Genomic DNA, 17,379 nt, shown 5'->3' on the forward strand with positions numbered 1-17,379 from the left:
CCTTCATGTTTCCATGCCAAATTGATTGATGTATTCAAGAGTATACCATCGAAGGGATATGGTTTGTAGCGCTTAGTTAAAATATTCTTAATTGCTGAACTTTAATTTGCTGTATTACGTTTCCTTATAGATGGTACCAAACATATCTGGAGTTTTGGTTTGCATGACTATCAACTACTGCAAGATCACGTTTCTGCTATGAATCCAGAAGTTGTTATTGGCACTATACCAAAAAGCGTAATTGCGGTTTGTCGCACGCCAGCTGTGGAAATCGAACGCTCCTGCTTGTCTTCGATTGAACCGAAATTGGGGCAAAAACTGATGCCATTTCAGCAGGATGGCGTTTGGTGAGTTCAATTAAAGATCAACTGACACAAATCTTATCTACTCAGATATAATTTTATATTCTTTTTCACAGCTTTGCTATAGCGCACCATGGTCGCTTGATGATTTGTGACGAAATGGGTCTTGGTAAAACGTATCAGGCACTGGCAGTAGCTGACTTTTATAGAGAATCTTGGCCACTGCTTATATGCACAACAGCCTCCATTAGGTAGAGAAGCGTAAATTTCTTCTTTTCTTACTCATACATATTACATTGACACTTCCTTTCCAGAGAGTCCTGGGCAACACACATACGCGAGCTATTACCTCGCATACCGATTCATTATATACAAGTTCTAACCAACAATCAACAAAGTTTGGATGATGCAAAAGTGCTTATTACCAGTTATAATATGATGGATCGGCATGTGGAACAGTTAGTCCACCATAAATTTGGATTTGTAATATTCGATGAATCCCACACTTTAAAGAATTCAAAAACTAAATGTGCTATGGTAGCGGAGCGTCTGACGAAACAAGCGCGTCATGTTCTTATGCTGTCAGGCACACCAGCGCTTTCACGGCCTTTGGAGTTGTTCACCCAAATTCAAATGATCGATCGCAAGTTCATGTCATTTATGGAATTTAGTACGCAAAATTATTAAATGAAGAGTGTAGTGTTGCTTAATCTTTTATTCTGCCCAACAGCCACTCGCTACTGTGATGGCAAACAAACACAATTCGGTTGGGATGCTACGGGTCAATCGAATCTAGAGGAATTAAATGTTGTGCTGAAGTTGAAATTCATGATACGTCGCACAAAGGAAGCTGTGCTACCGCAGTTGGCTGAGAAACAACGGTGAGTGGACTCAGAGCTATCATTTATTCGTATTTGAATGGTAAAATGTTAATATTTTTCTTATAGCGAAACAGTTGTTTTGGATCCAGCGCTTATTGGCTGTAAAGATAACGACACATGTGATGATTTAGAGACGCTTAGTAAAGATTTTTCCTCAAGCGTAGGGCGAGAGCGCGAGCAGATCCTTATGAGATTTTATTCAACAACTGCTGAGGTTAAAGCGCGCGCTGTTTGGTAAGTTGCAAGTCAAATCTCGAAATTCTGATCATTTCTTTCTGATCTTTCTTTCTTTCTATCTAATGAACAACCTTAAGTGCGTATCTCAAAAATTTAGTCAAAGAGAGGATAAAATTTATTGTATTCGCACATCATCGTGTCATGTTGGACGCCATTACTGATTGCTTAAACCAATTGAATGTTAATTTCATACGCATTGATGGTAGCACCAAAAATGAAGCTAGAGCGGTAAGATTTCGCATAAATTTGAAGGCTATATTGTACATCTATACTAAATAAATTATCCCATATACAGGAATACATTGACGCGTTTCAAACAAAGTCGTCTTGCATGGTGGCTGTGCTTTCGTTGCGCGCATGTAATGCAGGCATCACGCTGACCGCAGCTGAAATGATTATTTTTGCCGAGTTGGACTGGAATCCAAGTGTAATTTGACATATTTCGCGCATGCTGGTTATGCCAAGATTAACTAAATTTGAGTTTTTATTTTAATTTCTATTTGGTTTCACCAGACCTTGGCGCAGGCTGAAAGTCGCGCCCATCGCATTGGCCAGAATAAACCGATTATTTGTCGTTATTTAATGGCCTCTAAAACCGCTGACGATATTATTTGGAATATGTTGAAAAATAAACAGGATGTATTAAATAAAGCTGGGCTCTTTTGTGAAAATTTACAAGATGCTACGCATACTGCAGCGCCAACGGGGGTGGGTGCGCATATTTTTGATTTAAAACAACTTTAGTTTTTAACTTGTATGTGTAAAAATTCTTTGTTTAACAGTCGCACAAAATCGAAGACTTTTTCTCGCCTGTGAAGATGGAAAACCAGCCGACCACGAATGTTAGTGTTGAGCCAAATAAAGAAGTGAAAGAGAATGAAAGTGCCACAATTGCTACAGCGAAAAATTTAGACTTGAGCAAGGAGTTGGAAAATATTGAAGATTTATTTATGGATGATGATGATTTTAAGGATTTAATGTGTTGATCCTGAAGGGGTGAAAAAGGGAAAGCGCATGGGAGCGTGTTATATGCCTTTAAATGCTACCATTATAGAGTACTCATTTATAACAACAAATTTAAGTACATTTTATTGCTTAAGGATTCTATTCGTACTCACATGTTTTGTCATTAAATAGTTTAAACCTTTTTGAATGTATCTAAAAGCTTTTAATATTTTCAATATAGATGTAGGTAGTCGTATTATTATTCAGCGATTTTATTGGAATTTTAATTTGGCTGCATGCAATTTCTCAAGATAATCATTCATCAGAAGTCGATGACGAATGACAACTTTACTGGTTTCATGTTGTATATTTTAAGGCACATTCTCTAAATACTGCTAATTCTATCTCACGAAGATCGTTTCTATATTCGGCAGACCAAGGACCATCAACTAAGTTTACATCCCAAATATTTTTTTGTGCGCGGAGTAGCACCTATCCGCAAGTCTACTCCGCTTACTGCTAGGCCTCTCCAGGCTTACTAGCCACGATTGGCTCAAAACTATTAAGTTAGCATTTCATGGTACTATTTTTTTATATATGTACATATATAGGGGAAACTTGAAAGCATCAACCCAGCAAAAAATTGACTTAGAGGTCGGTGAGACCTAAATCGCACCCAAAATGCCTCCTCTCGCTACAACAATCTCCACAGCAAGAACATGGGACTCAAGTCGCTAGCTGGAAGCCCATTTAGAACTTTGTTAGCCACATGCGAAGCCATCGGCCGGTCTGTATTAAATTAAGCTAATCCAGTGTGAGTGGGGCTGCTGAAGTCGTACCAAGATCAGCTTCATTCAGCGGAAATGTTGGAGTTAAACAAACCAAATGCTTTTATCCGAGCGGGTTTTGTTCATAGACCAAACAATCCCAATCATAACCTAAAGGGTTGGCAGAACGCTTACCACTGCGACATGCTGGAAAGCATATCAGTCAAATTAAAGACACTCATTATACGCTAAGTCCACAGAGCCGCAAGGAATGCCTGCAAGACTAAACTGACTTCACAGCGACTCGTTGGAAACTGCCATATACACCATACCCATATCCTTCTACCAACACCCAACTGCTTACGAAATCGGCCTCCAAAGGGAACCAAGAACCAACCTAACACAAGTTCAGGCAGGCTGTTGCAAAAGTCTAAACCCTTACAGTGGTAGGATTGATTCGGAGATTGTAGGAATAGGCGAAGTGGTTCAAAGCAATCAGCCTCACGAGTTGAGGAGATGGCTAGAATAGTTGGACTAATCTGTAAAAATGTACAGTACAGGACCGCCTGGTTTGAAATGATTTCTGTGGAAGGGTAGAGGCAAGGAAACAGCGCAGGTGTTTACTCTTGGCGATTGTGGTTAAAAGCCAATTATTTTATTCGAGTTTGTAGCGCCTTCAGAACAGTGTCGGACAAAGCAGCTTTCGTAGTCGATGTCTAACGGTGGCAAAAGAATCGACCCTCCTGGCAGCCGCCCCCCACGCTTTAGCTCAAATAGAACGAGGTTGAGCCCGGAGGGGCAAAACACGTCGAACAGTACGACTAAGGGTCATTAGACTTATCATTGCATACCAACACTGATTATTAGAACGTACGACGAAGTAGATTTTTATCTGAGCCAGTTCCTCAGCGTACATTGCTCCTTTAAGGCATACCTGCTCAAATTCCAACATGAGCGGGACCCCATCGCCGACTACTGCGGAAGTGGTGTGGAAGAAGACCTCCACCATGTACCCAAGATGAACCAATTGAGATTGATAGTCAGAAGGGACCGACGAATGGATATCAACCAGCGACACACAATCTTCAATTCTGAAACAATTAAGGGGTTTGGAGAGACAGTGGCGTATCACCAGTGAACAAACTTGATCCGAAGCGCAGAAGTGGATGGGAACCTAGGTTTTCCAACCGATAAAGCAGTATGGTTTTGAAACACGTCCTTTCCGACCGTCTGCCGAACACGAAATCTAGCAACCTAAGCGTAAGTGGGGAGCCTACATACACGGGCTTGAAACTCTTCATTTCTGAACGCCTGCCCAATACGACCCAGATTTACATATATCTGGCCAAGAAATGTCTCTCCGGCACCGCTCCTCATAAACCGTGGGGAATTTGCATGTCAACTCTAAGAGATAAATAAATAGTTAAAAAAGTAAGTCTTTCCCTAAGAGCAAGACGTGGCAGAACTTGCTATAGTACCGGGGCATCGGTACTTAGACAGCAGGAGGTTTAGTTCGAGCTACAGTCCCACACTGACGGGTAAAGACTTTCGATGCTTCCTTCTCGTAAAAAGGGCGTCAATACCAGGTACTCGTGAATTTAATGTGTAAACATCTGTGTACGACTTGGCAAAGGATTGGGCGATTCATTTATGTACATACTTAAATAGGTTAGGTTAGAAATTAAACATTAATTTAATTTAATTTCATTCTAATAATTTTGTCGTAGTCCGTACACGACCTTTTCTTAAGCACCTCGTGAATAGTTCAGCTATAGTTTCGAACTACCATGAAATGGTCCCGAACTAGTTCTAAAATTGCCCTGAAGTAGTCGTGAAGTCGTTATGACAAAAATCGTGAACTTATCCCGAAAGGATCTCGAACAAGTCTTGAAACGGTCTTGAAATGGTTCCTTACTTCTCTCAAAATGTTCCTGAAATGGTCCTGGACTGCTCCCGAAATTGTCCTTAAGCAGTCCCCAAAAGGTCCTGAACTAGACCTAAATTGAACCCGTACTAGTCCCAAAATAAATAAAATAGTCTTGACAAGTCGTGAACTAGGCTAAAGAGGTCCAGAACTAGTCCTGAAATGGTCTAAAAAATGGTCCTCAACAGGTCCAAAATGATCTCGAAATGGCCCTGAACAAGCCACGAAACAGTCGAAAAAGTTGGGCGCTTATCCCGAAATAATCTCGAACAAGTCTTTAAACAAGTTAACAAGTTTTTGAACAGAAAGCAACAACTGCTTGGCAACGCGCAAACAAACTTTCCCTGTACCAATTTCGGAGTTTCATAGCACTTCTCTTCCAATTTCATTCGCCAGTGTCAATGAATATTTTGTGCAATAATAAAATAGGAATTTATTTTATTACAAAAAAAAAAAAACTATACAAGAAAATAATTTTAGTTTCGAAAATAGTTAAACATGTCCGAGCAAGAAGAAATGGAAAATGAAGATGAAGCGGAAGTAATAACAAAGAAAGAGCCCTCCTTTGGCGATGATATTTTAGAGTTGCGGTAAGTATTTTGATGTATTTTTTCGTAAATTATGTATGTATGTACATATGTCTGTATGTATGTATGAATGTAGATAAATAATTATAACTACTTTCAGCCATTCCTTTGGCTATGATTGCAAGCGTTTCTTCAATTTGGTGCTCATCGATGACAGTACATTGGTTTTTGCTTCCGGTGATTATTTGCATTACTTTGACATACCCACGCGCAAAGTTACATTTCGCAAATCGGTGTTTGGTGGCGGCATTGGATTTATAACGGTATAACTTTCAAAGTCAAAATGACGTAACTTCCTTTACAAAATAAAAAAAAAAAATAAACTGCATACTTTTCAGCGCAATGAACATCCCGACTTCATCGACTTGCTCACCGTTGCGGAGAATGGTGCAACGCCGACTATATTCATTTACGAATATCCCACGCACGAGGTGCGCATCAAGTTGGAGAATGCGGCCAAGTCTTGCTTCACCTGCGGCTCATATAACTCCACTGGCGAGCTATTCGCTTCACAAGCCGGCTATCCAGATTTTATGCTCACCATTTGGCGTTGGCAAAGCGGCCATGTGGTGCTGCGTTCCAAATCCTTTCAGAATAATGTGCAGCACGTACACTTTTCTCACTTCAATCCGATACTCTTGGCTTCAAGCGGACTGAGTCACATAAAATTTTGGAAAATGGCCAACACCTTTACCGGTTTGAAATTGAAAGGCGAGCTGGGACGCTTTGGCAAAACGGATTTTAGTGACATCTATGCAATTTATATGCTGCCCGATGAGAATATCATTTCAGGCTGTGAGTGGGGGAATATGCTGTTGTGGGAAGCGGGCCTGATTAAGTTCGAGATTACGCGCAAGGGACGCAAACCGTGTCACACAAAGCCAATTACACGCATCACCATGGAGAACGGTGAAGTGATGACTGTGGGTATGGATGGGTATGTACGTATTTGGTATTGGGAAACAGTTGATCTAGCCGATCCGCCGGACGACGATCGCTTCGTCGAGATCGAGCCGATCTATGAGTTTAAGGTGGGCGATTGTGAGATACGTGGGCTGCAGAAGATTAAACCATTCGACAGCAATGATTTTGGCTACTATGCGCAGGTAATTTAGCTGGGGTGTAGGGATTTAAGAGAGGCGCCTCTGTTTGTCCATTCTCTATTCGTTTTTCTCTATGCAGGATGGCAATGGCGGTATTTGGTATTGCGATCTCAATACCCACGACGTACCCAACAAGCCAAAAAAGCTGTATAGCTGTCATGGCGGCAAAGTGCTTGCCGCACAAACAAGCCCCGTTTCAACGCATCTAATGACGCTAGGCGAGGATGGCAAGATCTTCCTATTCGATTATGTACGCAACACTTTATTGCTGGAGAAGAAGTTTATTTCAAGCGGCAGCGATTTGCATTGGTTCTCGACAAAAATATCCAGTACGGGTATGGATGTAGTCGCCGGCTTCGAGGATGGCATACTACGTCAATTGGTGTTGGATTTGCGCAATGAAAAGAGAGTGGAGTTGCATTTGGTGCGCGCTATTAAGGCGCATATTGGTGCCATCACGAAATTGACAGTCAATCCGAGGCATACCTGCCTAGTCGTGTCCTCCATGGACAAGTCCATATTTGTGTATAACATTGAAGATAAGGAGAATAATATGATGTGCTTGAAACCAATGGGTTTTGTGGTGCTCGATGCTGTGGTGAATTGTTTCAACTGGAAGAACGATGAGGTGCTTCAACGAAAGCGTATTTTTTTATTTTCGGTTTTTGAAAATTTCTTATGTACTTGTTTACTCTTTGAAACCTGCAGTATTCCACAATTTTGATGGGCTGCAAAACTGGTGAGGTATACGAATACCAAATACCCGCCCGCGTCACAGACGAGCAAACATTTCTCTCCTACAACATTACCGATCCGCAGAAAATGAAGTCGACACGCTTTGTATCGGTTAAAAGTCTCATAAGACGTGATCAAAAGCGTGAGAAAATCAAGAAACGCAAGGAGAAGAAACGTCAACGCAAATTGGCGGAAGTGGAAAAATTGAAGGCTGCCAATCCGGGCTTGCAAATTGACATGGAAACGGCGTTGGGTAAATGCTTTAGAACCCCCTTCAGTTGAGAAAAGTTATTAATTCGCTATTTTATTTGCTCTTCACTTTTATGCAGCCGATTCTGAGCCCGAAGAAGAGGAGGAACCCTTACATATACCTGCTGCGCCCAATCCAGTGCTTTGGCTCCGCTATACGCGCGATGACACTGTGTGGACCTCGATGGCTGGCTTCGATGCTGGTTATATCTATGAGCTAATATTTGGTTATGCGGAGCCTTACAGGTGTACTATAATAGCGGACGGCGATGATTGCGAAATACACTCTTATTTGACGATGTAAGTAGGCAGAACTTTCTTCGAAAAGCTGATCCTTTTGATATATTACAACTGAGAAGTATTGGCATTCTGTTCTTGCCTCCATAAAGGTGATTCTTGCCTCCATAAAGGTGGATCAAGCTCCTTGTAGTCCATTTGGTTTAGATAGGTCTGTAAGACCAGTTTTTTAGTTTGAATTTGAAACCGACTCAGAGGGCCTGAGACTTTAAACCCGTGCTGGATCTATCATACCTACCTGCCCTCCAATGGTCTCTTAACTCACCAGCAAGGCTTATTTATCCGCACTCCAAATACTGCCTGTAGGTAGCTTGAGGACCTTATCTCTTTCGACAAAGCTTAATGCCAGTGGCGGTTGTGTTCGCAGAAAATCCTGATGGGGCATCGCACGTGACTTTCCACATTTGGTGTGGTATACCGTCGGCTAATTGGGTCATCACCATTCACATTGAGTTTTAGCCTGACCTCCTTTGCCCATGTTGTAAAGAGTGTGGTTAAAGATGTAGCCGCAGAAATTAGTAGGTTTCGGTCAAGAATTCAGAAAGTTCAAAGAGATAGCCAGTATTTGTCGCCAAGATAGTACAGTCGTCGGAGTAACTCACTAAGGTTACTCCAGCTGATGGCGGCGCGAGTTTAGCCCTGTGTCGGATGTAGTATGTCATCTTGGGATCCCCCAAAGTGGTTTGCTATTAGAGTTGCGGAATTCGACCGATAACAGGCGTTCGCACAGATAATGAATTAATAAACAACCGCCTCGGCCGATATGAAAGGGACGAGTTAGCACAGGATCGATGTTGTTTCAGACCCTTGCTTATCTTTTTGAATACGTGTTGATGGTATTTGATGGGCAGATGCTTATTCTGGAAGGGTGGACAAGCACTGGCATATTCTTTGCCACAGTTCTAGCCTATAAGATTCTACAAGATCCGCCTACTTTCCTGGTCTCAGGACCAACCTTGGGAATTCTCCTAGCGCCGATGAGGCGCAAACCTATTAAATTGCTCATCCTGTTGATGGGGTGGAAGGGGAGCAAAATTTGTATGTTGGTAAATGTGCGGTTTTCGGAGTTGTGGCTGTTCGACGGGTAGAAGCTTTGGTTGTTGGTCGTTGCCCAGCGCACATCTATGGAGGCGATATCATGCCGGGCAGCTGATAAATGGGTTGATATCAATAAATGGGTATACAGATAACGATATCGATATATAGTGTGATAATTATATCGATAGGCTTCCCTTCCCTCCCACCTTTCTTCCAGTGGAGACTACCTTTTATCGATAAAATATATCGATAAATATCGTCTTAATTATATCGATAAATACATCGACAACAAGATCCACTTGTAGTAAGAAAGTCATTTCCATCGGTAAATTTATCAACTTCGACATCATATATGTATGCCGATAAAAATAGCGATATACAGGTGTACCGATATCGATATATATTCCGATAATTATATCGAAAGTAATAACTTACCTATACAGATATTGCAATACTTTTCTCTCCTCTTCCCTCCTCTCTTCCAGTGAGGATTACCTGATTTTCGGCTTGGTAGATGGAAAATTGCGCATCAATCGTACAACTGCCAACGATTTCACAGATTTAGCCGATTATCGTCTATTTGCCATGCACGATTCCTACAATGGAATTATATCGCGCATTTTGACCAGCTGCGATGGCCAATATTTGTTTAGCGTTGGATATGATGGCAATATTTTCTCTTACAAGTGGCATGGACCCAAAGTGGTGCAGGGTGGTCCTTTGGATGTGGTGCAGTATGCTCTGCTAAAAGATTTTTATGCTGACGATATAGACGATCCAGAGTATCCTTCATTGGAACAGGAGAAAATCTATGCCGAAATTAAACGCAAAGAGGAAGCGGCCGCAGCGCATAACCGAAAAGTGTTGGCACAAATCGGTGAATTGCAGGTGAAATTCAATGATATCAAAAGCGATATGTTGCCTTTGGAAGAGGAGTTGCAACTGCCGGATCGCAAGCTGCTTCTGGACGAACGCATAACTAAACAAATCAAGGATGAGCTGCAAACGGAGTTGGATGATGTGCGCGATGATTTGGCCTACGACCTGGAGGTGGCTGAAGTTGGTAAAAATAAGTTGTATAATCATTTTTTGAAGAAATTAGAACATGTGCCGTTTACGGTGAGCGGTATTAGGTGAGTGTAAAGCTTGGAATTTGCTTTGATTTAAAATCGTAATTGCAAAATAATTAAATTATTTTCAGCAAAGATGTAAGGGTCACCTCATTTCGTGTAGAAAAACTTGGAGAGGAATTTGAGAAAATCAAGGATGAGATCGAGGAGCGTTTGCTGCTGGAGGCAGCGAAGCGTAGGTAAGCGCAATGGTGTGTTTTCTATAAAGTTGCATCAAAGAACGTGGTAAACCAAGAAGCTGGCATTCCATCAGCCACACTCAGTTTTACTTAAAAGTTTCCAACACACAAACGATTTTTTTTTTAGGAACTAAGTTCCCTGTCAGTCATTGGAAGAGAATTTTATACCTATCGCCACGATGTCACTTCCTCGTCACTACTGGGAGTTATTAAAGCGATAGGAATTCATTTCACAACGAATAGGAATCCGCATCGGCGATGATTTTCACAGAAATGTCCTTTTCCAGTGGTACACCATTCAATTAACACTTTGTTTCCTTGCGAACCACTACCTAGACATATGAGAAGGTATGTATCTGCAAACAATTCTTAGTAGGGAGCCACAGACGTGGACCCCCGAACAGACACTTGCTTGCAGAGTAGCCTTCGCCAAGGCACGTCAGAAGGCATCCATATGAACTGACATACGAAGTCCAGAGGTTCATAAAGCAACCTCTGGACCGGACAGCATATCGACAGGCCTTGAGTCCCATTCACTGGGAGTTGGTCTCAAGTTACATAGACGCCAGAACTGTGAATGCCGTTCTGGGCACACAACCATCTGACGTGGATGAGACGGAGCTTCGTCTGCCTCGGGAGACTCGGGCCACAATAGCCCAACTTCACTCTGGCTGCTGTAGCGGGTTCAACTCGTACCTGAGCAGGCTAGATGCGGATGTGCCCAATGAGAGCCCGGCATGCAGAAAGAGACACGCCACGATTCGAAACATCTCTTTGCATGCCCTCAAAACCCCACTCAACTGAGGCCTATGTCCCTATGGACGGACCCTATAAAAGCTGCACGCGTCTTGGGTTCTCCCGTTAGTTGAGCTTGGCGACAATGACTGAGAGACTAGCCTATCTGGGCGGGGTTATTGTAGCCGCTACAACAACAGCAACAACAACATAAGGCATATTTTCGGCTGGAAGGACGACGCCACAAACCATTAACCGATATACACCGCGACATAGCGCGAAACAAGCTCATAACTGCCGTGATGAGAACGTTCATGGCGGCCGCTCATCAATCATAGCCACCGAGGAAACGGAATTACTGTAATCGGGCTGGTGTAGCTGCCTTAACAGCCGCCTCTGTTGTCTAAATCACGTGGGGACAAACATATGCCCGACATGTTTATCCAACTAGACCAGGGTTGCACAGCGCTGACACAGCTTCCAAAACAAGCGCAAAATTTTTGTCTCAGTATGTGTGTATTCAACAAAACGACCTTTGGCTCACGTGTGCACCACTGAACTAGACGCGCCTGGCAGCCAGGGTCTTGTGGTCAATACCCATCGACGCCGCACTGTTCTTCTGCCCTAGGCTCTCCCAGTCGGATGATGAATATGACAACAACTAACGGTAGCCCTGGAAGGTTGATTCCTCCTATATATATTTTTTACAGTTTATCATTGTTATGCCTCCCTAAAAGTATGTTATATTTTATTGACGTGAGGATGAGCTTTCGAAATTCGTAATTATGTTATTCTTAACTATTTTTTTTTATTAATGCTTACCAAGCGATGAGGAAACTGAGCTTCCAACAACACAAACAGAGTAAGAGTGTACTTTTATTTCTTAGTTTCTTAGAACTAATATACATAGGTGCACTAGATTATATGCACTCTTTTTTTGACTCACGAAAGTAAAACGAAAATAAAATTCTAAAGGGCATTCGCTATTTACTTCATCCGAGCCTGAATATTACAAAAATATTTAAGTGTGCCGCAGTGCACCAATGAAATTAATATTTAATTAATGAAAAATTATCTTGGTAAAATTTTTAAATATGTTTACTTGGATCTTTTAAGCATAAATCTTCTATCATCTGAGGTAGGAATGTGCGATTAATCAAATAAATATTTTTTTAATTAATCATAATCCTGATCAAAAAACGTGATTTAATCATAAAAAATTTATTGAAATCTGAATTACTTTGCTCATATATGTCGAGTTTGCTTTCAAAACAAATGATATTTTTTTTTATATAATACAATATTTTTCTTATTTACAAAAATGTAATGCGAAACGAGCACATTATTATTTTGCTCATTGAAATGAAAAAAATATACATGTATGTATGTATATAAAACTTTGTCTACATAAAAAAAATAAAGCAGAAATTATTCAGGTTTCTGATTAATCAGGTTATGATTAATCAGTTTTCTGATTAATAAAATTAATTAGATTCTGATTAATTAAAATGTAATTAATTTCCTTAATAAAAAATTACGATTCTTTGATTAATTAATTAATCAGGTTTCGATTAATCAGCTTGTTCGATTAATTGATTAATCGCACATCTCTAATCTGAGGTGATTTTTTGGATAAAATATTTCTTAAAACTACTTTTATTTATTTAAAAAAAAATGATTTGTAGAGGTATTTTCAAATAAGGCCAACTCACGTAAATGCTAACACTTTTTCCGAAATATTTTAGCGGAAGTCTTAAAGTCCTGAGGTTCGGCCGAAAAAAATTCACCGAAAGTTTTTCATCCGCATTCAGGGAAAATTAAACTCATGATAAGGCGAATAAATTTTATATTTCCGAAGAAAAAACAGTCAGCCTTATCATGAGTTTCATTTTCTCCGAACCGGTTCACTTTTCACTCCTGGTTTCCATGGTTTTACTATGTGCGGATGACAAATTTTCGGGTGAAGTTTTTTTCTGGTGAAACTCAGGATGAGGCAGAGTAAGTATCAGCCTTATCATGAGTTTAATTTTCCCCGGATCGGTTCACTTTCACGTTTGGTTTCCATATATTTACTATGGGAGGAATAAAAAATTTTCGGGTGAATTTTGTTTTCGGGCGAAACTCAGGATAAGGCCGTATATATTTTTTTGTTGTATGAAGAGTAATGTACACTAATATATGTACATACATAAGTAGGTTTAGAATTTTTAGAGATCACGGTAGATATATGTATGTACGTACTACCTACGTATGTATATATTTTGACGAGAAACTTATTTTAACTCGTACAGCATAAGCACTATTTTCTGTCTTCTCAAGTAATTTGTATATTCTACTTTTCAGCACCCATTTTCCTTTAAAATAACGGCACTTTATATTTACATAAACAACATTTATCACTCCTCAGATACATTGAACCGATCGTTGCCGAGGAGAAGGAGCCCAGTATGCCCGAACTGGGTGAGGAGAACTTCTTCTTCGGTCGTAATCCGAATGCTATCATACCACGCTTTAGCAAGAAAATGCTCCGCCTATTGCGACGCTATCGCTCTCGCCAACTGCACGAAATCGAGCGTATATATAATTGGGAGCGGATGGAAATGGGTAAACCCGATCCGAACAAGAATCATCCGCATGATGAGCTTAAAATTGCCGAAGCGGAGAAAAATCTTGGCGATTACAAGCTGAAAATTGGCTACGACTATGAGCCGCGAGTCAACGAAAATCTCACCTACAAATACATTGAAGTGGTGAATGCAAGGCAAGCACATTTTCTCATTTTAGATCGCTTCAATAAGGAACTTATGCAAATGCGCAAACGCAAATGGGAGTATTACAAGTATATAGAAGAGTCGCGTAAGCGATTGGAACAGTTGCACTCATTTCTACCACACGTAAATCGCGAGTATTTGATTTCCATAGGAAATATTGAAATGAACGTTGAGTATCCAGAGCGTAATCTCAAGGAGAATTGCCAGCCAGGCTGTGGCATAGAAATCGAAGATATACTGTATTTGGAGAAGAAAGTTGATGACTTACTGCCGGAGCCACCACCACCGCCGTCACTCGACCAGAATGTGACGGCGCGCGATAAGATCGAACACTCGTTACACCAATCTTTGCATGCCTATGAAGTGGACGAGCTGCCGGATATTAGTGCTATACTCGCAGAACTCGATGATTATGCCAGTTTTACTGAACCAGACTTCTTCGAGCGCAACGAGGACGGTTTTGCGCCATGGTTGTCTATGGCGCGCTATCAATGGCTAATCGATTTGCTGGATGAACAGAGTGGCATAGTGTTGAAGGTGAAAAATCGTATTAGTGAGTTCGATAAGGATCTGGCGGAAATGATAGCAACACGTTGTAGAGCTTCGTACGAAGCTGAGTTCATGCACTGCTATAGTATTACTTTGAATCAAGAATTGAATATATTACGCGATAGCGAAGAGATCGAAAATCAATTGCTAAACAATGCTGATGAGGCGATGAAGACACGCAACGAAATGCAGGCGGTGATCAATTCGAAAAAACGGCAAATCGAGGAGAGCAAAAAGAATGTCGATAGATTAAACGAGCAAATAATAGCGGTGCAGCAGAAATTCATGACCACCTGCAAGGGGCATAAATTCTTCGATTTCTTGCGGCGCATATTCAAAAAGAAATGGCGATCACCAAAGCCACCCAAGGCTGATGATGGTGAGTGTAACAATAAAAAAAAATCTTGATTTCCTTTTGTGAGACGTCTTAAGCTTCGGCAAGTAAAGATGTGTAAAGATCTTAGCTCTCGGTATGGGTAAAATTTGCTGCTACTTCTTGTGTAACTCAGCAGGAAAGATGTAATTACTTCTTGTGTGTGGAAATGATCATTTCTGGATTAGTTCCGGGCTATTTGAGAACATTTCGGGGCTAGTTCTCGATTTCTGAACCGTTTACGCATATTTTAGCACCACTATGAGACTAGTTCTGGACCATTTCAAGACTGGTTCAGGAGCATTTAAGGAACTATTTTGGGACCAGTTTGGGCCTAATTCGCGATCGTTTTGGGACTAATATAGAACCATTTCCGGACCGTTTCAAGACATGTCCGAGATTATTGGGACAAGTTTATGATTTTCCAACTGTTTCGGGGCATTTCAAGGCCTATTTCGGGACCTGGTCCTTACTAATTCAGGACGATTTCGGTACGAGTTCAGGACCATTTGACTCTAGCTGAGGACTATTCCGGGATTTGTACCATTTCGGGACTGGTTTGGGACTATTTCTAGGCGATTTTGGAATATTTTTATGACTTTTTCAAGTCCATTTCGGGCTTAGTTCAGTGTACTTTCCGAAACTCCAGGACAATTTTAGGATTAGAAGCATTTCGGAGTAGTTCGAAATTATCCTTAAATAGTCCTCAACTAGCATACAAGCACAATTAGGATCTCAATCTTGTCCGTTGTTGCACCAATGGGATTCCCATTCATTCTTCTCTCCCATCCCTGATACAAGGCAATAAGTGCAGTTGAAAAATTTGGACATTCGCCTTATTCTAATGTCCACCCGTTCGCTCAGGTCACAAAAGTTTCGCGCGGCCATGAACCTCAGTCTCTACTTTCCCAGTTCGGGACTGTCTTAAAGTAAGTGTTTTACTGATTAAGCCTCGTTTCTACTGCTCCTAAAGAACCTCTACCCGTGCTTCCCTAAAGTGATACGACCGGTCAGCAGACCAATAGCCAAGGAGATTTTTTTTTTGATCAACAAAAGAAGCTGCCTTCTTTTCAAGTCCTATTCTGGCTGATCTAAATCAGGCTGGTCAGTGTGATCTCTGAATGTCAATGACGTAGAGGAGAATACATTGAGTTAAGTTGCGTTGTACTGAGTAGACTAGTGGAAGATGATCGCTGTCCCTCTTGTGGATGCTGTTTTAGTGTTAAAAAAACACTTTTTTTCTTTAAGAATCTTCTGAGTCCTCCTCGAGCGACGAGTCGTCCAGCGAGGATGAGGATGCCGATGCCAAAAGTATTGATTCAACGGATATTACTACGATACGGTTAGATGAAAGTCACTGTCCTGCAGGGCTGGAACGTAGCACGTACGACTTGGCTTTTCAGCTGCGTTCCGAGCGGCATGCTCTTGAAAAGGTGCTCTCAGAGACACAAAAAAGCATAGAACAACGACGTGCAGATGTGGCTGAGCTGCAAAAGAAAATGAAGTATCACGAAGAAGTCTACGCGCAGGAGAAGGAAACGTTAACGGTTTTTCGGGTGAGCATGCGTTTTTACTTCCTCAGCTAGAGTATTTAGTACCTGTTATTTCTCGATTTTTTTTTTAGCGCAAACGCCAACAAGAATTGAACAAAATCAAAATCTGTGTAGTGTTGTCAATGGATCAATTGCAACACTTCAGACCAGGTGAAGATTATTTAGACTTAAGTCGTGCCATACTATTCGATGCTGAACGCTTGAATCAGCTGAAAGATCGTGTCTCCCAGTTGAATGAAGAGACACTGGAGACTCGACGTCTACATCGTATCAATGTAGTACATTTGCGTCGCATGAATACCGACATTAAATTTATGCGCAGCGAAATCACACGATTGGAGGCTGCCATCAAGCAGGAGATTATTAAGAAATTTGGTATGATCATCAATTTGGATGAATTGGAGGAGGAGGTTTTGCGCAGGTATGTATTCGATTTGGAAACGTCCGCTGAGGAGGAATTTCGGCAAATCGAGAGAGAAATAGCGAGAAGGAAGGTGAGGGTTGGCGTAGAAGTAGTGATGTTAGAAGGATAAGATTTTTTTTTAACAATTTTAATTACCTCTTTTAGGCGGAGTTGGCGTTATTGGAGAACGAACTGATACGTGAGACAAAAGTCAGCGCGGAAAAGTTTAATATTTTAACCGTTTTGAATGAGGAGAAGAACTTTTTGCATAAAATTTTGAAAGCACAGGAGAAGAACTTCGAGAAATGGATGCAGCCACATAAATTGAATCTTGATCGAGACGTAGAGAAGCTCACGCAAATACACAAAGAGCAGAAGCAGACAATTGAGGTAAGTAAGGGGAAATATTTCCCAGCATGTTTCGGGGAATGATTCTTATTACGTGGTGGGAGCGATTAGGGGTTTCTATTTCATTTTTTATTTATTTGCAAGCCTCCTAAAAGTGTTGTTACATTACTTTTCCCCAAGTGAGCTGTCATCCACATTAGAATTCTCCATCTAGAGTCCCAAAAAATGTGGGCTCTGATGACAGACGGGCAGGGTATATAGGGCAGACAAACA

The 17,379-nt window shown here is 41.1% G+C and overlaps 1 protein-coding gene across 1 annotated transcript in view; it reads left to right on the top strand.

Moving 5' to 3' along the window:
* Positions 1 to 17,379, top strand: part of LOC118742032 (cilia- and flagella-associated protein 44) — a 20,349-nt gene that overhangs the window by 941 nt on the left and 2,029 nt on the right. Inside the window, exons 2-24 of the mRNA XM_036473999.1 lie at positions 1 to 61; positions 131 to 347; positions 419 to 553; positions 617 to 972; positions 1,033 to 1,183; positions 1,250 to 1,417; positions 1,498 to 1,648; positions 1,716 to 1,847; positions 1,934 to 2,128; positions 2,203 to 2,403; positions 5,549 to 5,646; positions 5,744 to 5,906; positions 5,982 to 6,749; positions 6,826 to 7,374; positions 7,455 to 7,734; positions 7,811 to 8,030; positions 9,551 to 10,198; positions 10,267 to 10,374; positions 11,936 to 11,971; positions 13,517 to 14,808; positions 16,051 to 16,358; positions 16,427 to 16,849; positions 16,924 to 17,148. The exon at positions 1 to 61 is cut by the window's left edge and continues 1 nt beyond it. Of these exons, the coding sequence (XP_036329892.1) occupies positions 1 to 61; positions 131 to 347; positions 419 to 553; positions 617 to 972; positions 1,033 to 1,183; positions 1,250 to 1,417; positions 1,498 to 1,648; positions 1,716 to 1,847; positions 1,934 to 2,128; positions 2,203 to 2,403; positions 5,549 to 5,646; positions 5,744 to 5,906; positions 5,982 to 6,749; positions 6,826 to 7,374; positions 7,455 to 7,734; positions 7,811 to 8,030; positions 9,551 to 10,198; positions 10,267 to 10,374; positions 11,936 to 11,971; positions 13,517 to 14,808; positions 16,051 to 16,358; positions 16,427 to 16,849; positions 16,924 to 17,148 (6,885 nt within the window). The remainder of the gene's footprint in view (positions 62 to 130; positions 348 to 418; positions 554 to 616; positions 973 to 1,032; positions 1,184 to 1,249; positions 1,418 to 1,497; positions 1,649 to 1,715; positions 1,848 to 1,933; positions 2,129 to 2,202; positions 2,404 to 5,548; positions 5,647 to 5,743; positions 5,907 to 5,981; positions 6,750 to 6,825; positions 7,375 to 7,454; positions 7,735 to 7,810; positions 8,031 to 9,550; positions 10,199 to 10,266; positions 10,375 to 11,935; positions 11,972 to 13,516; positions 14,809 to 16,050; positions 16,359 to 16,426; positions 16,850 to 16,923; positions 17,149 to 17,379) is intronic.

Source organism: Rhagoletis pomonella, unplaced genomic scaffold, assembly GCF_013731165.1.
Source record: "Rhagoletis pomonella isolate Grant_MI unplaced genomic scaffold, Rhpom_1.0 Rhpom_scaffold_00006, whole genome shotgun sequence".
In the NCBI taxonomy this organism is placed as follows: Eukaryota; Metazoa; Arthropoda; class Insecta; order Diptera; family Tephritidae; genus Rhagoletis; species Rhagoletis pomonella.